Source organism: Scyliorhinus torazame, chromosome 9, assembly GCF_047496885.1.
Source record: "Scyliorhinus torazame isolate Kashiwa2021f chromosome 9, sScyTor2.1, whole genome shotgun sequence".
Lineage (NCBI taxonomy): Eukaryota > Metazoa > Chordata > Chondrichthyes > Carcharhiniformes > Scyliorhinidae > Scyliorhinus > Scyliorhinus torazame.
Genome location: NC_092715.1, coordinates 273,441,431 through 273,467,807, shown reverse-complemented (window position 1 = coordinate 273,467,807; position 26,377 = coordinate 273,441,431). Strand labels below are relative to the sequence as shown.

The 26,377-nt window shown below is 50.1% G+C and overlaps 1 protein-coding gene across 3 annotated transcripts in view; it reads right to left on the bottom strand.

Annotated features, from left to right (window-relative positions):
• LOC140429922 (ADAMTS-like protein 1) overlaps positions 1-26,377 on the bottom strand; it is a 489,170-nt gene that overhangs the window by 212,509 nt on the left and 250,284 nt on the right. For all 3 annotated transcript variants that reach the window (XM_072517517.1, XM_072517518.1, XM_072517519.1), the window contains exons 9-11: positions 23,269-23,407; positions 16,460-16,510; positions 12,386-12,590 (exon numbers count right to left, since the gene is read on the bottom strand). In XM_072517517.1, coding sequence (XP_072373618.1) covers positions 12,386-12,590; positions 16,460-16,510; positions 23,269-23,407 — 395 coding nt within the window. The remainder of the gene's footprint in view (positions 1-12,385; positions 12,591-16,459; positions 16,511-23,268; positions 23,408-26,377) is intronic.

Sequence of the window (26,377 nt, the reverse complement as noted above, 5' to 3'; positions counted from 1 at the left end):
GCCATCCAGACGAAGGCCATGATCAGTTTATCAACCCCGGTGTAGAGGAATTTGGGGTTGAAGATCGGGAGTAACCTGAATAAGACGATGATCTTTGGCAACACGTTCATTTTTATCGTCTGCTCTCTTCCCGCCAGGAAGAGTGGGAGTGAGTCCCATCTCTGTAGGTACCTCTCCTCTTCCACCTGGAGCCACATCCAGTTGTGCGTTATCTGGCTCCTCAGGGAATGGAACTTGTTTTGGGCTACTTTGAACAGCAGCACCCCCAGCTCTGATCCCCCTTCCCGGGGGTTCACTGGGAACATTTCGCTCTTGGTCAGGTTAAATTTGTAACCCAAATTCCTTCAGGAGTTCTGTTGTCTTGCCCATGCTGGCCAGGGGGCTCAACATGTAGAGCAGAAGGCCATCCGTATAGAGAGAAACTCTGTGCTCCCTGCCCCCTCTCTGAACTGTCCACCCCTTCACTGATCTAAGAGTGATGACCAGTGGCTCCCTTGCCAGGGTGAACAGCAGCGGGGACAACGGGCATCCCTGCCTTGTGCCTTTGTGTAGCCGGAAATATTCAGAGCTGGTGGGGTTTGTCTGTACGCTCACCATGGGAACGCTGTACAGTAGCTTCACCCACGAAATGAACACTGTTCAAGCTCCTCCATGAAGTAACCTCATTCTACTCGATCAAAGGCTTTCTCAGCATCCAGGGAGACAATCGCATCTGGTGACCCCTCCCCAGGTGGGGTCACCATCACGTTCAGCAGGCGCCTGATGTTCGCTGTTCGCAGCCTGCCCTGAAGAAACCCGGTCTGATCAGCCACGATTACTTCTCACAAGCAACTCTCCAGTCGCCTCGCCAGAGCTTTCACCAGTTCTAGGAACGCCTCATGGAGCAGGTCCTAGGACAGAGCCAGCTTTCCTATTACCGCTCAGCTCATGGCCTCCACGGGAAGTGTGCTTCCTTCATAAAAGATTGGTTAGGCTCCCGTTGGAGCATTGCATTTCAGGGTTTTCATGTTTAGATGGATGTCAAGGACTTGGAGAAAGTGCAGAGCAGATTTATTAGCATGGGGCCAGGAATGAGGGAAGTCAGTTATGTGGAGACTGGAGAAGGTGGGGAATATTAAGAGGAGGTTTCATTGAGGTGGTCAAAGTTATGATGGGTTTTGATAGAATAAAAATGAAACCGTTTCCGGTGGCCAGAGGACAGGGATTTAAGATAATTGGTAAAAGGATTGGGGGTGGAGAAGTTTTTTACATGATGAGTTATGACCTGGGATGCAGTCTTTGAAGGTGCAGTGGAAGAAGATTCAATAATAACTTTCAAAAGGGGTTTTGCTCAAAGAGAAAATATTGTGCGGCTATGTGAAAAGAGCAGGGGGAGCGGGACTTAATTGGACAGCTCTTCCAAAGAGATAGCACAAGCACGATAGGACAAATGGCCTCCTTTTACAGTGAACGGTTCTCCAATTTTCCATTTGTTTTCATTGAAATAACATCACAAAAGCAATTAAAAATCCATTTGAGAGTGCTGAATGTGCAATTTTTTCACATCAATGCCATTTGTGATCTTGCGAACTGAGACACATCCTGTGTGCAAGAAATTGGAACCACAAAGATCCATAAAAACAGCTGGAAAGATGGCTGTGATGTATGTTAATCCCTGAGTCAATGATGGAGCGGAACTCATAGATTCTTTGTTGCTGCACCTCTAAACAAAGAATATGCAGGAGGAGGTTCCTGTCTAGATTATCTCACTTTTCAGAAGATCCATTGAAGTTTGCCTTATGTATTGATAAATATATAATTTGCCCATAGGTGCTGCTCGAAGCTGCATTTTCTGATAGTATCTGTTGTGGAAAGTGAGCACCTTTTCCCATATTTCCCCATGAAGAGTCACTGGAATTCGGGAACGACTTTGCAGGAAATAGTGGACATGGTCGAATGGAAGGCAGTGGTTTGCATTTATACACAGGTCATTTTAGAAGAAGTTTGAAATTAATATGCATTTTGAAACTATCATTGAATCAAATGTTAATTCAGTGGCGGAGCCAGTGATGGAATGAAGGCACAGCGAGTGTTGGAATGCTCTTCGGATATTATCGCACATGGGTGCAGATTTCAGCAGCTGGCCACTTGCAACTGTTTATTCCTCCCCTGAGCTGTTGTTGGAATGTCTACTGAGTATGTAACTTGGGCTGTATAAACAATCCCTCAGTAGCTGTTAGCAAGAACCATTATATGGTATTACTACAACAGCAGTTATTCAGCCCAAAGCCCCTTGCTGTTGCCCCTGACCCAATGGGTCACTATCATTGCTATTCTTTGGACATCAGTAGAGTGTTCTTGCACCTTGTGGACAGGGTGTCCCTTCATAATACATTTAGACAGATTGATAGACTATTCGTATGGAGTACAATTTATATAAATGATTTGGAAGAAGGAGTAGGAGGGATCATTGCCAAATTTGCTGATGACACAAGATGGGTAGGAAAGTACTTTGTGAAGAGGAGATAAGAGGGTACGAATTGACGTAGAAAAGTGAACGGGCAAAGATTTAGCAAATTACATGTATAATTTGGTAAAATCTGAAATTGCCAGTTTTGGCAGGAGGAATACAAAAGAATCACGTTATCTAAATGATGAGAGATTGCAGAGGGTGTCTTAGTGCATGAATTGCAAAAGGCTCGGGGAAAGGTACAGCTATTAGACAAGCTGATAAAATGTTAAGATTTATTGCAAGGAGCATTGAATACAAAAGTAGGGAGATAAAAGCAAATTACTGAGGATGTTGGAATCTGAAACAAAAACAGAAAATGCTGGACAACCTCAGCAGGTCTGACAGCGTCTGTGGAGAGAGGGAGCTAACGGTTCGAGTCTGAGTGACTGGAAACTGGTTTTGACAAAGAGTTATCCAGACTCGAAACATTAGCTCCAATTTCTCTCCACAAAATCAGGCAATTTATGTTTCAGTTATACGAGGATGAGTGAGACCACGGGTGGGATTCTCCGACCCCCCGCCAGGTCGGAGAATCGCCGGGGGCTGGCGTGAATCCCGCCCCCGCCGGTTGCCCGAATTCTCCGGCACCGGATATTCGGCGGGGGTGGGAATCGCGCCGCGCCGGTTGCCCGAATTCTCCGGCACCGGATATTCGGCGGGGGTGGGAATCACGCCGCACCGGTTGGCAGCCGCCCCCCCCCCCCCCCCCCCCCCGGCGATTCTCCGGTCCGCGATAGGCCGAAGTCCCGCTGCTGGAATGCCTGTACCGCCGGCGAGAATCAAACCACCTCTCTTACCGGCGTGGCAAGGCGGCGCGGGTGGGCTCCGGGGTCCTGGGGGGGGCGCGGGGCGATCTGACCCCGGGGGGGTGCCCCATGGTGGCCTGGCCCGCGGTCGGGGCCCACCAATCCGCGGGCGGGCCTGTGCCGTGGGGGCACTCTTTTCCTTACGCCTTCGCCATGGTCTCCACTATGGCGGAGGCGGAAGAGACCCCCTCCACTGCGCATGCGTGGGGATGCCGTGAGCGGCCGCTGACGCTCCCGCGCATGCGCCGCACGACAAAGCCATTTCCGCGGCAGCTGGTGGGGCACCAAAGGCCTTTCCCGCCAGCTGGCGGAGTGGAAATCAGTCCGGCGCGGGCCTAGCCCCTCAAGGTGAGGGCTCGGCCGCTCAAGATGTGGAGAATTCCGCACCTTTGGGGCAGCACGATGCCGGACTGATTCGCGCCGTTTTTGGCGCCGGTCGGCGGACATCGCGCCGATTGCGGAGAATCCCGCCCCACATTTGGAGAACTGTGTACAGTATTGTTCACTTTATTTAACGAAGGATGTAAATACGTTGGAAACAGTTGAGAAAAAGTTTATCAGGCTGATACCTGGAATGGTTAGGTTGTCTTCTGAGAAAAGTATTGAATCCAATAGTTTAATGGAACCCACCAGAAAACAGAAGATTCAAGATAAGTAACCAACATTCCCTGGGTGAATTTTCCACGTATCAGGGAAGACAGGAAAAAGGCGGAAAAATAATTAATCAGCCTAGAAACCTGTTTTCTTTAACATTTTCAGTACATGGGTATAATGTTTAACATTGAATTTTGAAATGAGTAGTTTCAGAGGACTGTGTGCTGCAACAGGAAAACCACTATTCCATCCCAAAGAGATGACAGGGAACTCTTTATCATTAATGTGAATCTTGGATTAACTAGTTTGCATGGATGTACACGGTACCTCTCTCCTGAACTTGCAAAATGATTTTGGACTAAGGTTACACCTGGTCTCTTCTGAATGCGATAGTGTTGCATAACGACCTTTGGGAGGAAAACTCAGACAGTGATTAACCTGATCAGTTTCCTGGCAGGATTCTAGCCTGAGTTCGATGCTCATCTGGGTTGAGGAATAATGTCAAGCGGTATGTTTAGGTTTCCTGTTCAATGGGGTGACAGCCGTTGGGACTGATGCATGATGTAATACCAAAGAGCAATACACTGGGTGCCATTTGCACCTTTACACATTACAAGGAGATATATTTGTGGTAAATCTGCTTCAGTACGTGTCCTATGAATAATTTCAGTTCATAAGTGAGATATCAAATTTTATTGGACCAGCTACATAAATACTGTGCCCACAAGAGCTGGTCAGAGGCAGGAAATTCTGCAGCGAGTAACTCACCTCCTGACTCCCCAAAGTCTGTTGACTGCCTACAAGGCACAAGTCAGGAGTGTGTTCTTCTCCTCTCCACTTGCCTGGATGAATGAAGCTCAACACTCAAGGAGCTCGGCACCATCCAGGACAAAGCAGCCCACGTGTTTGATTGGCATCTCATCCACTACCTTAAACATTCACTACCTCAACCAGCAAAACACAATGGCAGCCGTGTGTACCTGTAACAAATCAGCAAGATTCCTTCAACCACACCGTCCACACCCGTGACCTCTACCACCTAGAAAGACAAGGGGAGCAGTTGGATGGGAACATGTCCCTCTCAAAGTCACTCATCATTCTGACTTGGAAATATTTGCCCGTTCCTTCACTGTTGCTGGCTCAGAATCCTGACCAACGTCTTCCCCTTCCCAACACCCTGGTAGGATATCGACACCACATGTCTTGTTTTGCCACCTTATTAAGGAAATTTAAGATCATAAGACATAGGAGCAGAATTAGGCCACTCGGCCCATCGAGTCTGCTCCGCCATTCAATCATGGCTGATATTTTCTCATCCCCATTCACCCCATAACCCCTGATCCCCTTATTGATCATGAACCTATCTATCTCTGTCTTAAAGACACTCAGTGATTTGTCCTCCACAGCCTTCTGCGGCAAAGAGTTCCACAGATTCACCACCCTCTGGCTGAAGAAATTCCTCCTCATCTCAGTTTTAAAGGTTTGTCCCTTTAGTCTGAGATTGTGTCCTCTGCTTCTAGTTCTTACTACAAGTGGAAACATCCTCTCCACATCCACTCTATCCAGGCCTCGCAGTATCCTGTAAGTTTCAATAAGATCCCCCCTCATCCTTCTAAACTCCAACGAGTACAGACCCAGAGTCCTCAACCGTTCCTTGTACGACAAGCTCTTCATTCCAGGGATCATTCTTGTGAACCTCCTCTGGATCCTTTCCAAGGCCAGCACATCCTTCCTTAGATACGGGGCCCAAATCTGCTCACAATACTCCAAATGGGGTCTGACCAGAGCCTTGTACAGCCTCAGAAGTACATCCCTGGTCTTGTATTGTAGCCCTCTTGACATGAATGCTCACATTGCATTTCCCTTCTTAACTGCCGACTGAACCTACACATTAACCTTAAGAGAATCGTGAACAAGGACTCCCAAGTCCCTTTGTGCTTCTGATTTCCGAAGCATTTCCCCATTTAGAAAATAATCTATGCCTCCATTCCTCCTTCCAAAGTGCATAACCTCACACTTTTCCACATTGTATTTCATTTGCCACTTCATTGCCCACTCTCCTAGCCTGTCCAAATCCTTCTGCAGCCCCCTTGCTTCCTCAATACTACCTGTCCCTCTACAGATCTTTGTATCATCTGCAAACTTAGTAACAGTGCCTTCAGTTCCTTCTTCCAGATCATTAATGTATATTGTGAAAAGTTGTGGTCCCAGCACAGACCCCTGAGGCACACCACTAGTCACCGGCTGCCATCCTGAAAAAGACCCCTTTATCCGCACCCACTGCCTTCTGCCAGTCAGCCAATCCTCTATCCATGCCAGGATCTTACCCTGAACACCATGGGCTCTTAACTTATTTAACAGTCTCCTATGCGGCACCTTGTCAAAGGCCTTCTGGAAATGTAAATAGTTCATATCCACCGATTTTCCTTTGTCTAACTTTAATGTTACCTTCGCAAAGAACTCTAACAGATCTGTCAGACACGACCTCCCTTTGACAAAGCTGTGCTGACTCAGTCCTATTTTACCATGCACGTCCAAGTGCTTTGCGATCTCATCTTTAATAACAGACTCTAAAATCTTCCAATGACCGAAGTCAGGCTAACCGGCCTTTAATTTCCCGTCTTCTGCCTCCCTCTCCTCTTAAACAGGGGTGTTACATTAACCACTTTCCAGTCCTCTGGGACCCTTCCTGCCTCCAGTGATTCCTGAAAGATTACCACCAATTTCCTCAGCTATCTCCTTTAGAACCCTGGGGTGTAGTCCATCCGGTCCAGGTGACTTATCCACTTTCAGACCTTTCAGTTTCCCCAGAACCTTCGCCTTAGTGATGGTCACTGCACTCACCTCTGCCCCCGGTTCTCCTGGAGCTCTTGCATTGCACTGGTGTCTTCCACCCTGAAGGCTGATGTAAAGTAAATTTACTTCTTACCTTGCTGTGATTCTCACATCTCATCAATTAAAGAAATAAAACTATAAATAACACAGAATAGTCGCCATATAAAAAAGATCAGGGGCGAAATTCTCCGGAAACGGCTTGATGTCCGCCGACTGGCGCCCAAAACGGCGCAAATCACACGGGCATCGCGGCGCATCTTTGGGGGCCGAGCCCCAACCTTGAGGGGCTAGTTTGGCGCTGGACGAATTTCCGCCCCGCCAGCTGGCGGAAAAGGCCTCTCCGGGCGGCGCATGCCCAGGAGTGTCAGCGGCCGCTGTCAGTTTCCCGCGCATACGCAGTGGTGGGAGTCTCTTCCGCCTCCGCCATGGTGGAGACCGTGGCGGAGGCGGAAGGGAAAGAGTGCCCCCACGGCACAGACCCGCCCGCGGATCGGTGGGCCCCGATCGCGGGCCAGGCCACCGTGGGGGCACCCCCTGGGGCCAGATCGCCCCGCAACCCCCCAGGACCCCGGAGCCCGCCCGTGCCGCCTTGTAAGGTAGGTGGTTTAATTTACGCCGGCGGGACAGGCATTTTAGCGGCGGGACTTCAGCCCACCCGGGCCGGAGATTCGAGCGGGGGGGCCCGCCAACCGGCGCGGCGCGATTCCCGCCCCCGCCGAATCTCCGGTGCCGGAGACTTCGGCAACCGGCGGGGGCGGGATTCACGCCAGCCCCCGGCGATTCTCCAACCCGGCTGGGGGTGTCAGAGAATCTCGCCCACACGGCGGGATTCTCCGTCTCGCCAGCCGGTCATTGGGGTTTCCCGTTGTGGGGTAGCCCCACGCCGTCGGGAAATCCCAGGGCAGCTGGCGCAACGGAGAATCCCGACAGTGGAGAATCCCGACAGGAGAGAACCCCGACAGGAGAGAATCCCGACAGCGGAGAATCCCGACAGCGGAGAATCCCGACAGCGGGGAATCCCGACAGGAGAATCCCGACAGTGGGGAATCCCGACAGCGGAGAATCCCGACAGCGGAGAATCCCGACAGGAGAGAACCCCGACAGGAGAGAATCCCGACAGCGGAGAATCCCGACAGCGGAGAATCCCGAAAGCGGAGAATCCCGATAGGAGAATCCCAACAGCAGAGAATCCCGACAGCGGAGAATCCCGACAGGAGAGAACCCCGACAGGAGAGAATCCCGACAGCGGAGAATCCCGACAGCGGGGAATCCCGACAGCGAAGAATCCCGATAGGAGAATCCCAACAGCAGAGAATCCAGACAGCGGGGAATCCGGACAGCAGGGAATCCGGACAGCGGGGAATCCCGACAGCGGAGAATCCCGACAGCGGGGAATCCGACAGCGGAGAATCCCGATAGGAGAATCCCGACAGCAGAGAATCCAGACAGCGGGGAATCCGGACAGCGGGGAATCCCGACAGCGGAGAATCCCGACAGCGGGGAATCCCAACGGGGGAACCCCGACAGGAGAGAATCCCGACAGCGGAGAATCCCGACAGCGGAGAATCCCGAAAGCGGGGAATCCCGACAGCGGAGAAACCCGACAGGAGAGAATCCCGACAGGAGAGAATCCCGACAGGGGAGAATCCCGACAGCGGGAATCCCGACAGGAGAGAATCCCGACAGGAGAGAATCCAAACAGCGGAGAATCCCGACAGGAGAGAACCCCGACAGCGGAGAATCCCGACAGGAGAGAATCCCGACAGGAGAGAATCCCGACAGCGGAGAATCCCGACAGCGGAGAATCCCGATAGGAGAATCCCGACAGCAGAGAATCCAGACAGCGGGGAATCCGGACAGCGGGGAATCCGGACAGCGGGGAATCCCGACAGCGGAGAATCCCGACAGCGGAGAATCCCGACAGGAGAGAATCCTGACAGCGGGGAATCCCGACCGCGGAGAATCCCGACAGGATAGAATCCCGACAGCGGAGAATCCCGACAGCGGAGAATCCCGACAGGAGAGAACCCCGACAGCGGAGAATCCCGACAGGAGAGAATCCCGACAGGAGAGAATCCCGACAGGAGAGAATCCCGACAGCGGAGAATCCCGACTGGAGAGAATCCCGACTGGAGAGAATCCCGACAGGGGAGAATCCCGACAGCGGGGAATCCCGACAGCGGAGAATCCCGACAGCGGAAAATCCCGACAGCGCGGAATCCCGACAGGGGAGAATTCCGACAGCGGGGAATCCCGACAGGGGGGAATCCCGACAGCGGAGAATCCCGACAGTGGAGAATCCCGACAGCGGAGAATCCCGACAGCGCGGAATCCCGACAGGGGAGAATTCCGACAGCGGGGAATCCCGACAGCGGGGAATCCCGACAGCGGAGAATCCCGACAGGAGAGAATCCCGACAGCGGAGAATCCCGACAGCGGAGAATCCAGACAGCGGAGAATCCCGACAGGAGAGAATCCCGATAGCGGAGAATCCCGACAGGAGAGAATCCCGACAGGAGAGAACCCCGACAGGAGAGAATCCCGACAGCGGGGAATCCCGACAGGAGAGAATCCCGACAGCGGAGAATCCCGACAGCGGAGAATCCCGATAGGAGAGAATCCCGACAGCGGGGAATCCCGACAGCGGAGAATCCCGACAGGAGAGAATCCCGACAGTGGAGAATCCCGACAGGAGAGAATCCCGACAGCGGAGAATCCCGACAGCGGAGAATCCCGACAGGGGGGAATCCCGACAGCGGAGAATCCCGACAGGAGAGAATCCCGACAGCGGAGAATCCCGACAGCGGAGAATACCGACAGGGGGGAATCCCGACAGGGGGGAATCCCGACAGCGGGGAATCCCGAGTGCGGAGAATCCCGAAAGCGGGGAATCCCGACAGCGGAGAAACCCGACAGGAGAGAATCCCGACAGGAGAGAATCCCGACAGGGGAGAATCCCGACAGCGGGAATCCCGACAGGAGAGAATCCCGACAGGAGAGAATCCCAACAGCAGAGAATCCCGACAGGAGAGAACCCCGACAGCGGAGAATCCCGACAGGAGAGAATCCCGACAGGAGAGAATCCCGACAGCGGAGAATCCCGACAGCGGAGAATCCCGATAGGAGAATCCCGACAGCAGAGAATCCAGACAGCGGGGAATCCGGACAGCATGGAATCCGGACAGCGGGGAATCCCGACAGCGGAGAATCCCGACAGCGGAGAATCCCGACAGGAGAGAATCCTGACAGCGGGGAATCCCGACCGCGGAGAATCCCGACAGGATAGAATCCCGACAGCGGAGAATCCCGACAGCGGAGAATCCCGACAGGAGAGAACCCCGACAGCGGAGAATCCCGACAGGAGAGAATCCCGACAGGAGAGAATCCCGACAGGAGAGAATCCCGACAGCGGAGAATCCCGACTGGAGAGAATCCCGACTGGAGAGAATCCCGACAGGGGAGAATCCCGACAGCGGGGAATCCCGACAGCGGAGAATCCCGACAGCGGAAAATACCGACAGCGCGGAATCCCGACAGGGGAGAATTCCGACAGCGGGGAATCCCGACAGGGGGGAATCCCGACAGCGGAGAATCCCGACAGTGGAGAATCCCGACAGCGGAGAATCCCGACAGCGCGGAATCCCGACAGGGGAGAATCCCGACAGCGGGGAATCCCGACAGCGGAGAATCCCGACAGGAGAGAATCCCGACAGCGGGGAATCCCGACAGCGGAGAATCCCGACAGCGGAGAATCCAGACAGCGGAGAATCCCGACAGGAGAGAATCCCGACAGCGGAGAATCCCGACAGGAGAGAATCCCGACAGGAGAGAACCCCGACAGGAGAGAATCCATCCCGACAGGAGAGAATCCCGACAGGAGAGAATCCCGACAGGAGAGAATCCCGACAGCGGAGAATCCCGACAGGAGAGAATCCCGACAGCGGAGAATCCCGACAGGAGAGAATCCCGACAGCGGAGAATCCCGACAGCGGAGAATCCGGACAGCGGAGAATCCCGACAGGAGAGAATCCCAACAGCGGAGAATCCCGACAGCGGAGAATCCCGACAGGAGAGAATCCCGACAGCGGGGAATCCCGACAGCGGAGAATCCGGACAGCGGAGAATCCCGACAGGAGAGAATCCCAACAGCGGAGAATCCCGACAGCGGAGAATCCCGACAGGAGAGAATCCCGACAGCGGGGAATCCCGACAGCGGACAATCCCGACAGGAGAGAATCCCGACAGCGGAGAATCCCGACAGCGGAGAATCCCGACAGGAGAGAATCCCGATAGCGGAGAATCCCGACAGGAGAGAATCCCACAGCGGAGAATCCCGACAGCGGGGAATCCCGACAGCGGAGAATCTCGACAGGAGAGAATCCCGACAGCGGGGAATCCCGACAGCGGAGAATCCCGATAGGAGAGAATCCCGACAGCGGAGAATCCCGATAGGAGAGAATCCCACAGCGGAGAATCCCGACAGCGGAGAATCCCGACAGCGGGGAATCCCGACAGGACAGAATCCCGACAGGAGAGAATCCCGACAGCGGAGAATCCCGATAGGAGAGAATCCCGCAGCGGAGAATCCCGACAGCGGAGAATCCGGACAGCGGAGAATCCCAACAGCGGAGAATCCCGACAGTGGAATCCCGACAGCGGAGAATCCCGACAGCGGGGAATCCCGACAGCGGAGAATCCCGACAGCGGAGAATCCCGACAGGAGAGAATTTCTCCCGACAGCGGGGAATCCTGACAGCGGGGAATCCCGACAGGAGAGAATCCCGACAGGAGAGAATCCCGACAGCGGAGAATCCCGGCAGGAGAGAATCCCGACAGCGGAGAATCCCGACAGTGGGGAATCCCGACAGCGGAGAATCCCGACAGCGGAGAATCCCGACAGGAGAGAATCCCGACAGCGGAGAATCCCGACAGCGGAGAATCCCGACAGGAGAGAATCCCGACAGCGGAGAATCCCGACAGCGGAGAATCCGGACAGCGGGGAATCCCGACAGCGGGGAATCCCGACAGGAGAGAATCCCGACAGCGGAGAATCCCGACAGTGGGGAATCCCAACAGCGGGGAATCCCGACAACGGAGAATCCCACAGCGGAGAATCCCGACAGCGGAGAATCCCGACAGGAGAGAATTTCTCCCGACAGCGGGGAATCCCGACAGGAGAGAATCCCGACAGGAGAGAATCCCGACAGCGGAGAATCCCGACAGGAGAAAATCCCGACAGCGGAGAGAATCCCGACAGGAGAGAATTTCTCCCGACAGCGGGGAATCCCGACAGGAGAGAATCCCGACAGGAGAGAATCCCGACAGCGGAGAATCCCGACAGGAGAAAATCCCGACAGCGGAGAGAATCCCGACAGCGGAGAATCCCGACAGCGGAGAATCCCAACAGCGGGGAATCCCGACAACGGAGAATCCCACAGCGGAGAATCCCGACTGCGGAGAACCCCGACAGTGGAGAATTCAGCCCACATTTTGTCAAGGGACCTGTCTAAAATCAATATAGTTTTTGAAATGTTGTCAATAATGATGTAAGTAATTGTGAGGTTTTGCTGTATTTACACTCATTGCTCGATTAACTTATTGGGTTCCCAGTGGACCTGAAACAGCATAATCCAAGATCATCAATAAAAGAGTTCCTTACGGGAGACCATTCCTGAGTCAACCATTTTGGGCAGTCAAAGAGGTTACAGGGCTGCACAACAGGAAATTTCTGTCTGTACATGCACTTCCACTCCTCCACGCTGCTGACTTGTCCATTAATATCTTCGTCCACACAGGAGACAGTGCGGAGCTGAGCACCTCCCCCACACGAGCTGGAGCAGGCGGTCCAGGGATTACTGTCCCACCTGATAACACAGAATAACAGTCAGAGTCTGGCAGCTCCAGGTAATTTACAATATTATACAATGCAATGAACACAATTATCATCCGCAGGGGTGATAGACATACACCACTTTGCACCTGACACATAAAGCAGTGTGGCATTAGAGTTTGGAAAATTGCTGAAAAGAGAGACATGTTACTGAAGCTTTGCATCTTGCACTCATCATGACATATGCACGAATGCCAAATTTCAAATGATGACGATGGTTGATACTGCTCGAGTAAAGTGTGCTGATTGGTCGGAAAGTCAACCTTTTCTCTTGTAGTATAAATGGCTGTGACCTTTTGAAATTTGGCATTCTTGTATTTGTCCTGGTGAGTGCAAGCTGAAAAGCTTCTGCAACGTGGCCTCTTTTCAGCAATGTTGAAGTTTGCAAAATAAAATTAATGACCTTTAAGTGCCTGAAAGTTGAAACAAAGCCAGTATTTGCTGGAAGTACATTAAAGGTTGAGATAGATTCGGACTTTGGTTGGAACCTTCCAGCTGAACTCAGATGAGTCGAGCGTAGCGGCACACTCAAAACACTGACCTATTTTTCTCAGATCCTGAGAGACCTTTGCACATTCCTCACGTTTTCTGGTCCTGTCTCATGAGCTGGGAGCTGTTTCTCAGAGATTCATATTATTGTCATATCTAAGAGCAGAAAACTAACTTTCCAAATGCTGTAACAGTCACTGCAGAAACTACAAAATGTTTTTTGCTGCAGAGAGTAAAGCAATATTACAGGAAGAATTATGTAAGGAGTTCATTTGAAAATAAAAAAATCCTTAAAATTGTTAAATTGTGCATTTCTGCAGGAAGAGGGATTTGTGTGGGTGTTTGTGTGGGTGTTTGTGAGGGTGAGGAGTGATAGATATGTCTTGGGGTTTATGTGGGGGTTTCTGTGGGTGTTTGTGAGGGTGAGGAGTGATAGATGATAGATGGCAGCACGGTAGCACAGTGGTTAGCATTGTTGCTTCACAGCTCCAGGGTCCCAGGTTCGATTCCCCGCTGGGTCACTGTCTGTGCGGAGTCTGCACATTCTCTCCGTGTGTGCGTGGGTTTCCTCCGGGTGCTCCGGTTTCCTCCCACAGTCCAAAGATGTGCAGGTTAGGTGGATAGGCCAGGGTAAATTGCCCTTAGTGTCCAAAGAGGTTAGGTGGGGTTACTGCGTTATGGGGATAGTGTGGAGGTGTGGGCTTGGGTGGGGTGCTCTTTTCAGGGGCCGGTGCAGACTCAATGGGCCGAATGGCCTCCTTCTGCACTGTAAATTATATGATGTGTCTGGGGGGGGGGGAGGGGTTGATGTGGGTGTTTGTGAGAGTGAGGAGTGATTGGTGTGTCTGGGGGTTTGTGTGGGGGGGGTGTGTGTGAGGGCGAGGAGTGATTGGTGTGTCTGGGGGTTTGTGTGGGGGGGGGTGTGAGGGTGAGGAGTGATTGGTGTGTCTGGGGGTTTGTGTGGGGGGGTGAGGGTGAGGAGTGATTGGTGTGCCTGGGGGTTTGTGTGTGGGGGGGGTGAGGAGTGATTGGTGTGTCTGGGGGTTTGTGTGGGGGGGTGAGGGTGAGGAGTGATTGGTGTGTCTGGGGGGTGTGTCTGGGGGTTTGTGTGGGGTGGGTGAGGGTGTGCCTGGGGGTTTGTGTGTGTGTGGGGGGGGTGAGGGTGTGCCTGGGGGTTTGTGTGTGTGTGGGGGGGGGGTGAGGGTGAGGAGTGATTGGTGTGCCTGGGGGTTTGTGTGTGGGGGGGGGGGGTGAGGGTGAGGGTGTGTCTGGGGGTTTGTGTGTGTGTGTGTGTGTGGGGGGGGGTGTCTGGGGGTAAGTCTGGTGTCTCAGTAAAAGGAACAATGATTGTCAGGAAACCTGGGGTCAGAGCACATTGGGGGAGAGTTACCCAGAAATTGGCCATGGCGATGGCGGGCGAGGGAAGCGGCGTCGGGTTCGCCGGCAGCGGTGGCCGCTTTTCCTGGTGTGTGTGCGGAACTTAGTGCCAAAGATCTTTATCCACGGGACAGGGCAGCCTCTGATTCACCCTCCCAGCACCGAAACCTCCGGCACCACATTTAAAAACCACCCCAGCACCACCAGCCGGTGGTTGCAAGAAATCCGCACCCAGGTTTTCAGAAACTCCCTGGAGAGTCAGCGAGAGGCACTGCAGCGTCCACCCGACAACAATGTTGTGTCCCGTGGCTCAGCCCTGGCCATGTCCGAATGACATCTCCTTCCTGTCACAGGTACAGGTGAGAAGCAGCCCCGAGGGTCCCGCAGCCCGGGGGGTCCCGCAGCCAGGTCCTCGTCTCCAGCACCGAGCAGAGATTGACCGAGCCCGATACTGGAGATCTGTCACAGCACCCACACCACACCCTCCACCAGTGCAGAAAATCCAGAGCTCAGCATCCAGCGGAGAACTCCATCCCACACACTCGGCCCCTTTTTACTGCACTAGCTGCCATATCCAAGCTTAAATGTCCAATGTGAATGTTAGTGAATGTGTGAGTGGATGAATGAGTGAATGGGTAGGTGGGTTAGATAAATGAGTGGGGAGGCAGTTGGGTGGATGGCAGGAGGGTGGGTAGCAGGAGGGTGGAGTGGCAGGAGGGTGGAGTGTCTGGAGGGTGGGTGGCAGGAGGGTGGAGTGGCTGGATGGGGGGCAGTTAGATCAGGTCAGGAGGAGCAGTCAGGTGGTCAAGGGCAGTCAGAGGGGAGGGTCAGTATGAGTGATGGGGAAAGGTTAGTTTTGTAGTTACTCAGGAGTCAGATTAGGATTATTCTGTTTAGTATTTTCTGGGTAACTATTCAGTAAACCCCAAAGTCTCAGACTCTTACTCAAAGTCAGACATATTCTTGTAGGATCCAGAGAGAGGGGGATTGTCCAGCGGAAATTCAAACTTTCTGGGCAATACCCATGGAGGTCAACAGATCAGATCTACGGCAAGGTCCTCATGTGCGTCCTGTCTCTGGCCATCCGGGTCATAACTTTTGTAAACATGTTTCATATCAGCAGTAATTTATTTTGCATTTCACGTCCATTGCTGCAGATATTGGAATGGAGATGTACAACTCCACACACTCGACAATAAGCGGACAAAGTACCACAGAATTCACGACAGTACATTTCCCCAGACACATTGTAACCCAAATGCTTTACAAATCTGTGACCAGCATCATGCATCAACTGATGGGAAAATGAGGAACAGAATGATGATTATAGAGTGGTAACTAAAGCAGCAGGACAGATGGGAGAAGCAGCAGTAGATCACTCACATTTTGACAGATTGTGTAAAGCTTGCGCCAAAACACCAGCAACGAGCAGTAGCCAAGTGCTTGATTAACAATAAGAACAGCCGACAGTTTGAATTGGTGAATGAGGCATTCCATTTATTTGTCGATAAGCTCAGGGGCTCGTTACTTTATAGTAATTTGCTTCCTCCACGGCAACACCACTGCTTTTTCAGAGAAGTGCAGTCCCACAAAGCATTGGCATTTCATCAGATGGTCGCATTGTGCTATGACTAATTACTAAGTACATACATAAATTTGGTAGGTCATTAGCCAATTACTGAACAATCAGTACAATGCATAAACAATAAAAAAAACTTGAAAAAATCTCTATGGAAATTGTGCTCAATATAAAGGACTGCCCCAGATATTTTCAAAAGTTTGTTTCATCATTGTAAATTTGAAAGAGCTTTGAAGAAACACTGGTCGAATATGTCAACTGATTTTAAAGCAGTTTCTCTCACTCTTTCGTTTGTTCCTGTCTCACACAATCTGTCATCCCCGCTTATTCTTTCAGATTCTCTATTCAGACTGAAGCTCTCTCAGTATCAATCACTTTAAATCAGCTAGATTACGTACCGAGGAAGTGGATGGAAGTGGTCGAAAGGGACGATCTGCTTGTAGCCATCACTGTGAGGAACAATAATGCCAACTGCCTTAGTAAAGGGTGTACACGACAGATACTCAATAACTCAATGTAAAACATCAGTTCATTTAAAACTTCAATTGTCATTCCTGGTTAGAAATGAATTGGAAAGCATGTGAGTTATTCCAATCATTGAATGAAAAAGGCATCAGTTGAACCCAGAATCTGATGGGACTATTCATGCTTGAAGTTTGTTTCATATGGAGAAGTATTTGAGTATTGATAAAACTGAGAAAAATGGAGGATATTATTTTCCTAAACATACTGAAACGATACAGAAATTCTCAAAATGGTTTGAAACTCAGTTTGAAACAAATGGACCGTGAGGTTGAATCTGAGATTCTGTCTGCAGACTCTGGAAGCATTTATTATCATTATTCAAGGCAGGTGGAAAATTTGTCAGAAGTAAATTCCTTTAATTTAAAATGTCAGGTCGCTCATTAAAACCCATGAACCTGATTTGTTTCTGCACACATCATCTTGGCAGTATCCAGCACGCTATTGTAAAAGGTTAACTAATAATGTATATACACAGGCACAGGTATATACACATTTGTGCTTTCGGAAGGTCCCTGTCTAAAATAACAGTCTTTTATCTTCGCACCAACTTCAGAGAAAGCCTGGGAGTAATCAGATTCCCCAAAGATCATTTGAAGGATACATTCCTACCCCAATTTTTACCATTTGGGAATTGTGATATTCCTGTTCAAAGTTTTACATACTGTTTAATGCAAAATTGACCTGTGCTTCTGAAATGATGTTTGATATCAGAGATCGAGCTGCTCACAGTCCAGCTGCTCACGATTTGTTGTTCTGAATCAAAAAGGATTAACTAGTTCCAGGCTGCAACCTATCAAACTTGAGGTTCAAACTCCATTTAAACAGCAGAACTGAAAGCAGATCCTGGGGCTGTAAGAACATAATAACTAGGAACAGGAGTCGGCCATCTGGCCCCTCGAGCCTGCTCCGCCATTCAATGAGATCATGGCTGATCTTTGTGGACTCAGCTCCACTCTCCGGCCCGTACACCATATCCCCGAATCCCTTTATTCTTTAGAAAGGCATCTATCTTTTTCTTAAAAACGTTTAAAGAAGGAGCCTCAACTGCTTCACTGGGCAAGGAATTCCAGAGATTCACAACCCTTTGGGTGAAGAAGTTCCTCCTAAACTCGGTCCTAAATCTACTTCCCCTTATTTTGAGGCTATGCCCCCTAGTCCTGCTTTCACCCACCAGTGGAAACAACCTGCCCGCATCTATCCTATCTATTCCCTTCATAATTTTATATGTTTCAATAAGATCCCCCCTCATCCTTCTAAACTCCAACGAGTACAGTCCCGGTCTACTCAACCTCTCGTCATAACCCTAACTGAACCTTAGCAGGGGCGTCATTCTCCGACTCCCCAGCGGGTCGGAGAATGGCCGTTGGCCACCGTGAATCCCGTCCCCGCCGGTTGCCGAAGTCTCCGGTACCGGATATTCGGCGGGGGCGGGAATCGGGCCTCGCCGGTTGGCGGGCCCCCCCGCTCGATTCTCCGGCCCGGATGGGCCGAAGTCCCGCCGATAAATTGCCTGTCCCGCCGGCGTAAATAAGAGTACCTATTTACCGGCGGGACAAGGTGGCGTGGGCGGGCTCCGGGGTCCTGGGGGGGGGGGCGCAGGGCGATCTGACCCCGGGGGGTGCCCCCACGGTGGCCTGGCCCACGATCGGGGCCCACCGATCCGCGGGCGGGCCTGTGCCGTGGGGGCACTCTTTCCCTTCCGCCTCCGCCACGGCCTCCACCATGGCGGAGGTGGAAGAGACTCTCCCCACTGCGCATGCGCGGGAAACTGTCAGCGGCCGCTGACGCTCCCCCGCATGCGCCGCCCCGACATGTCATTTCTGCGCCAGCTGGCGGGGCAACAAAGGCCGTTTCCGCCAGCTGGCGGGGCGGAAATCCCTCCAGCTCCGGCCTAGCCCCTCAATGTTGGGGCCCGGCCCCCAAAGATGCGGAGCATTCCGCACCTTTGGGGCGGCGCGATGCCTGTCTGATTGGCGCCGTTTTGGGCGCCAGTCGGCGGACATCGCGCCGTTTGGGGAGAATTTCGCCCATGAATTGTAAAGGTGATTGTGTCAGGCTGAATTCTCCAATGTGGGCCAGTGTGAACCGATTTACTCAGCGGTTTGTATCGAGCGCCTGATGCATCCAATTTATTCCCTTTTGCACTTTGAGTGAAAAGGGATGAATATCCGTTGGCTGATTTCCCTCAATATTCTCAGGGTTATGAGTGAATTACCTTCCACAGTGAACCTCTCCTGCTTAACTAATGTTCTTGGATAATTCAACTTCTGGCACTCAAATTACACTTTGTGTTATTTCTGTTGCTTAATTCAAATTATCAGGTAATGTTTACCACAAAAAATGTTCAAATTGTCAGGAATAGAGGTTGTATGAAAAATGTTCAAATGGTCAGGAATGGAGGTTGTGTGTGGCCTGACTGAAATGTGAAAGGAAAAGACTTTGTGACAAGATGTGACTTGTGGAGAATGTTTCTCAGTGAGATGGAGCGGACTGCTTGCTGTTGTTTTATTACTCTTCTGGTAGTATGCTATGTTATACTACTGAATGTAATATATGTTACTCAATGCTGTTGGTGATGAGGTTTTCTGTACCTTGCTGAGAAAGACTCAAAGCCATCCAGTAATAACAAAAGATTTATTGAGTAACTAAAACAATAATTTTGTGAGTTCTTTACTTTAATACTAGCAATAAGGTTAACAAGATCTAAATACAGTAACTATGTTAATCGACACTAACACTCTGGACTAATCTACACTCCTTTCCCTTCATCACAAGACACCTAAAAAAGAGGCCGGTGAACAGAATGAGCTTGCTTTTAAACCCCCCGGTTAGTACTGCCCTCGAGTGATCATTTGATTCTACTGATTACACATTAACCCCTTATGTACCTGCACATACAGAGATCACTACAGTTGTAATGTAACTATTGCCATTCTATGGGATCTCTTTAGCCTACTTTCATCCCTGTTATAGAGAACATAGAACATACAGTGCAGAAGGAGGCCATTCGGCCCATCAAGTCTGCACCGACCCACTTAAGCCCTCACTTCCACCCTTTCCCTGTAACCCAATAGCCCCTCCCAACCTTTTTTTTGGACACTAAGGGCAATTTATCATGGCCAATCCACCAAACCTGCACGTCTTTTGACTGTGGGAGGAAACCGGAGCACCCGGAGGAAACACACGCAGACACGGAGAGAACGTGCAGACTCCGCACAGACAGTGACCCAGCCGGGTATCGAACCTGGGACCCTGGCGCTGTGAGGCCACAGTGCTATCCACTTGTGCTACCGTGCCGCCCCTACTGTTGGGATCTTTCCCGTTGGGAAGCTGAACCTATTTATTGTTTAGCCTCCTCACTGTGCAAGGAAACCAGGAGAGAGTGATGAATGTAAAATTCCACATATTTGGAGGTGGGAACAGAAATGTCTTCTCAGCATGTGTTTCAAACGCATTGCTTTCTGTGAAAGAACAGGGAGAGGAAGATTGGAGATGATACTGGATAAATAATTCAGAGCCTTTGGCCAATAATCCAGGGAACAAATGTTTAAATACTCCCAGGTCAGTATGAGAATTTTAATTCGGTTTTAAAAAGCTGGCTTTAGTGAGGGATGTTGTTGAAATTATATAAAAATCTAATAGACGTCTTGGGGAAGAAAACTTACTGTCTTATCCATTCTGTCTATATGTGACTCTTGACCACACCAACATGGCCGACTACAACTACCCTGTGATGTAGCCTAGTGAGCCAAACTGATCAGAGCTACCAACACCTTCTCTGGGGAATTAGAGATAGGAATAGAGGGACAGCAATAGGACATTCAGCCCATCGAGCCTGCTCCGTCATTCAATACGATCATGGCTAATGGACAATTCAATGCCTTTTACACTCTCTACCCCCATAACCCTTTACATTATCATTAATCAGAAATTTACCAATCTCTGCTTTAAACGCACTCAATGACGGAGCTTCCACAGTCTCTGGGTTAGAGAATTCCAAAGATTCACAACCCTCTGTGAAAAGGGATTTCTCCTCATCTCAGTCCTAAGCGGCTCCCCCTTATTTTGAAATTGTGACCCCAGGTTCGAGGCTCCCCAACCGAGGGAACCACCTGACCCACATCTCCCCTGTCTGTTCCTTAAAGCATTTTGTAGGTTTTAATGAGATCACCTCCCGTTCTTCGAAACTCTGGAGAATTCAGGTCCAGCTGCCCCATAAGACAGTCCCACCACCCCTGGAACAAGTCTGGTGAACCTTTGTTGAACTCCCGCTCTGGTAATAATATCCCATATTAAATGGGCAATAACTGCCAGTGATGCCCATATCCTCATGGTTACGTTGAAACGTGCAATGTAATCATAAACTCCGTCAAACAGTGACTGCTGTATTTGTAGAAAGCACCTGTCTCGGGAAGAAAGGACCTGTCTTCGGTGGAAGGATTGGACAAGACTGGATTAAAACTATTAATCCAGCTGCTAAATCCCATTACATTATTGTCTTCTGCTGGTTATTGGAGTTAAGATACAGATCAGCCCTGATCGAATTGAATGGTATCGCCTGCTCGATTCAAATGCGGTTAAGGTGCTTCTATTTTTTAATTCTAGTGTCAACATCTTTACTCTCTCTCTGCTTTCAAAATCCATTCAGCACTAAAGGAGATGTCTTTTATCTGAGAACTATGGTTGTAAGTACAATTCATTTCAAAAGAGTACAAAGCTGAACGGCTCTGAAACATAAACACTCTGAAAAATCATCTGAAAACCAACATAATCAAAATAATACATCGCATGATCAGAAACAAACTTTCAATTTTAAATTTTATGAAAAAACCCACAAATCCACTCATTAGAATGTTTTGTAAAAATGAACCACATTTATGTCGTTCAATCTAAACTCAACTGCTTGGAGCTAAATAAAGATCATGGGCGAAATTCTCCGGAAACGGCGCGATGTCCGCCGACTGGCGCCCAAAACGGCGCAAATCAGACGGGCATCGCGCCGCCCCAAAGGTGCGGAATGCTCCGCATCTTTGGGGGCCGAGCCCCAACCTTGAGGGGCTAGGTCGGCGCTGGACGAATTTCCGCCCCACCAGCTGGTGGAAAAGGCCTTTGGTGCCCCGCCAGCTGGCGCGGAAATGACTTCTCCGGGCGGCACATGCACGGGGGCGTCAGCGGCCGCTGACGGCATTCCCGCGCATGTGCAGTGGAGGGAGTCTCTTCTGCCTCCGCCATGGTGGAGACCGTGGCGGAGGCGGAAGGGAAAGAGTGCCCCCACGGCACAGGCCCGCCCGCGGATCAGTGGGCCCCGATCGCGGGCCAGGCCACCGTGGGGGCACCCCCCGGGGCCAGATCGACCCGCGCCCCCCCAGGACCCCGGAGTCCGCCCGCGCCGCCTTGTCCCGCCGGTAAGGTAGTTGGTTTACTTTACGCCGGAGGGACAAGAATTTTAGCGGCGGGATTCCCGCCCCCGCCGAATATCCGGTGCCGGAGACTTCGGCAACCGGCGGGGGCGGGATTCACGCCAGCCCCCGGCGATTCTCCGACCCGGCGGGGGGTCGGAGAATCTCGCCCCACATTGCAAGCAACAGTACTTTGAAAGTACGCTGTCCTATTCGGGATGAATGATCCTCTCCATTCATCATGTCCTCCGTGTGAGCGTCCCTATATCCGGTGACAGGCTGTATTCTGAAACACCAGTGCAACTAGAGAAAGAACTGCTTCTTAGCATCTCTCCACAATTCCCCACAAGAATCAGGAGAATCGTATCAATGAACCATCAATGGTCCTCTCTGTAATTACAAATCCTGGGTGGACATGTCAAAACGTTGTAGAATAAGTTAACAAAGAAAGCCCGGAGCAGATTGCCCAGAGAGGTTTGAGAGGTAACTTCGTCAACCCTTGAAGACAAGTCCAGTTGAGTGGATTGTTGGAAAAGGGACAAATGGAGTTTGGATCAATCCAAACGGGGAAGATTGTTAAACCAAATGATATTTTCCTAAAAGTGTTTACACTCTTTCTTGTATATAAATCTGTATAATTTTACTTTCTTTTTAAGCTGTCAACTTTCTGATTTGGGTACTGTGCACAGTTAAAAAGGAGAAAAAGAGGAAAGAAGGGAGGGCACAGGAGGAGTGAAGAGAAAAAGGGAAGGAATATCAGGAAGAATAGTTTGGGATAATTATAGTTAGAAATTAGACAGTTTTTCACAGCTGTAACATTATGGGAGTAAATTTGACACGTTAAGCGAATTAGCAATTTTGTTTTAAATTGGTTTGATACAGTAAACACAGGGGTCTCTGACTGTGAGGCTGAAATGGTTTTGGAGCCTGTTTTTGTTTTGAGAATTCTGAGCACAGAGGTTGAATGAATGAATTTGGGTTTCCCTCCTATGTGAATCATGCCCCTTCCACTCCCAGCAAACATGGAATTGGTCCGAAATGGGGACCGGATTGTGCACCCCATACGCCATCTTTAAAGGGTGAGATTTGAACCCATATCCTCAAGAGTATCAACCGGGCCCGTTACTGATCCAGTGACCTCACCACGATGCCGCCATCGCCCCTAGCTGCACACAAACGTACCAGACACTTGGGGAGAGTTGGTGTGGAGGGTTTGCTCTGAGCCAAAGTGTGACAGTCTGGTGGTGTAGGTTGTTGACGCTGATTGGTTGTGTGGTACTCACCTGGCTGGGCAGGGGTCCATGTTACACTCCTGCAGTTTGGGTTTGGGCTTGATGTTTTCGGGATAGTAGTGACAATACTGGTCCGACACCACACGCCCACTTCGCAGATCATAACATTCAGCAGATGTCAACTGATACCCTGGAATGCAACAGGTAGGAAAACAAAACATTCTACCAATTAAAATTCTAAAATTAACTTTTCCTCTTCCATTAAATCTGCCCTTTCTGGGAAGATGCTTCACTCCTAGCTATAAAAACACATAAACAGACGTGGATATTAGCTTCGGAATTCCTCCCAAATGATTTCACTTGTTTCTCTGTGTTCGGAATTTTGATTGAGTTGAAGCTTCAGCTGCCCAGACATCGGGCTCGGGAATTCCCTCTCCACTTTTCTCTCAAGCTTTTAATCATCTGAACTAATGTATCCTTCTTTGCTTCAGTGTCGACTTAGGCTCCTGTCAAACACCTTGGAAATGTTGATGTGTTAATGGTGCTATATATAAATGCACATTATTACAGAAATACAAGTTGTGATGGATCATAATATTCTTGTGAGAATCTCTGGAGGATAATGAACAAGGCAGAAACCTTCTTGGGCAAATCCATCAGTGCATTAAAGAACATTCTTTCAAGTTCTATATTTTTTGAAAACATAATCAGTTAAGAAAGAGAAAAAGAATGCTAGGTAGACAAAATGTTTTCACCATCAGAAAGGCGCTGCAATTCACGGCGCCGAGGTCCCAGGTTCGATCCCGGCTCTGGGTCACTGTCCATGTGGAGTTTGCACATTCTCCCTGTGTTTGCGTGCGTTTCGCCCCCATAACACAAAGATGTGCAGGGTAGGTGGATTGGCCACGCTAAGTTGGCCCTTATTTGGAAAACAAATGAATTGGGTACTCCAAATGTATAAAACAAAAGAATTGCGCTGCAATTATCTTACTGTTTTAATTTTCCTGAAGTTTGCCGCCATGTATTTGCATTTTATTGCGAGGACCTCACTTTCACCAATGATTCTTTTGCATTCCTTTGTTTCAATCACTGTCAAATTTACTAAAAAAAGGCAACGAGATTAAAGCTGAAAATATAATGCAAAATGTAATCTTCACTATTCATCTGTAAGTGGGAAATTGACCTCAATCTGCTCAAATCCAGATAGAGAAAAATGACTCCACAACTAACGGGTCAGATCTGGGTTTTGCAGTCCTGTCACATCCAGCTGTGAATGCTGTGGACAATTAAACAACTCGCTGGAGGAGGTTCCACAAGTATCCCCGTCCTCAATGATGGTGCAGATAGCAGATCTAAAGATATAAAGATCTGCTGAACAAAACATTATTCAGATTCAGTTATCATAGAATCATAGAATTCACAGTGCAGAAGGAGGCCATTCGGCCCATCGAGTCTGCACCAGCCCTTGGACAGAGCACGCTACCTAAGCCCACACCCCCACCCTATCTCTGTAACCCTGTAACCCCGCTCAACCTTTTGGGACACTAAGGGCAATTTAGCATGGCCAATCCACCTAACCTGCACATCTTTGGACTGTGGGAGGAAACCGGAGCACCCGGAGGAAACCCACGCACACACGGGGAGGATGTGCAGACTCCGCACAGACAGTGACCCAAGCCGGGAATCGAACCTGGGACCCTGGAGCTGTGAAGCAACAGTGCTAACCACAGGTCAGGAGTGTGATGGAATACTCTCCACTTACCTGGATGAGAGCAGCTCCAACAACACTCAAGAAGCTCGACACCATCCAGGACGAAACAGCCTGTGTTTGTTGTGCTATGGTTGCAATGTTTTATATCTTCAGGATTTAAATGTTGTTGCAGCTGCACTCATCCAGATAAGTGGAGAGTATTCCATTCCACTCCTGACTTGTAGATAATGGACATATTTGGGGAGCCAGGAGGTGACTAACTCACCGCATGGTTCCCAGCCTCTGACCTGCTCTTGTAGTCAGTTTGTACATGACTAGTCCAGTTCAGATTTGGGTCAGCAGTAAGCCCCAGGGTGTTGATTGATGACGTGGAGCTCAGCGATGGAAATGCCCTTGAATATCAAAGGAAGATGAAGATTCTGTCTTGTTGCAAATGGTCATTGACTGGTATTTATGTAGCGTGAATATTACTTGTCGCGCACCAACCCAAATCTAAACATTTTCCAGGTCTCGTTGCACTGGGACATGGGCTACTTCTGTATCCGAGGCGTCACAAATGCTGCAGAACATTGTAAAATCCTCAGCGAATATCCCCACTTCTGACTTTGATGAAGGGAAGGTCATTGATGAAGCAGCTGAAGATAATTGGGCCGATGACACTTTCCACGAGGAACTCCTGCAGCGACGCCTAGGGGCTGAGGTGATTGGCCTCCAATAACACCAACCCTCTTCCATTGTGCCAGTATGAGTAAAACCAGTGGAGGGTTTCCTCCATGATTCCTATCCATTTCAATATTACTTGGGCTCCTTGATGTTGCACTCAGTCAAATGCTGTCGTACCAGGTAACGGAGGATATCCTCATTGTGAAGACAAAACATCATCTCCACATGGACTGTACGATGGTCACTCTAACCAAGGTGGTCATGAACGATGCGTCCATAACAGGTACTTTGGTAAAGATGATGTCACGTAGGAGTTACCCTCCTGTTGGATCCCTCACCACCTTCTACAAACCCAGCCTGCCAGCTATGTCTTTTAAGATTTGCTTAGCTCACTCAGTAGTTGTGCTGCTGAGCAACTCCCATGAACGAATAAAACAAGTCACAGCTCTGATCAATCTCTCATCTAATGGATTTTTTCGGAAGATCCAAAGGAAAGACCTTTCTCTCTCCACGGCCAGACTGAACTTCAAAGAAATAAAGTCCAGCCACCAGCTCAAGGCTGAGCCCATTATTTAAAACCCTTTTAATATTTTGTGTGGGTCACTCTTTTCTTATCTCAGGAAGGCTTTTGGTCATTCTGGTGGAGTGGGAAACAAGTAAGAATTGAACCGGCCTGAGGGCTGTTGCTTTCAGTGATGGTCCAGGTTGATAAAAGTTAAAGTGCCTCTCCAGAGGAAAATCTATTGTCTGGGAGTACTGGCTGAAGGCACCTGCCATAAGATCATC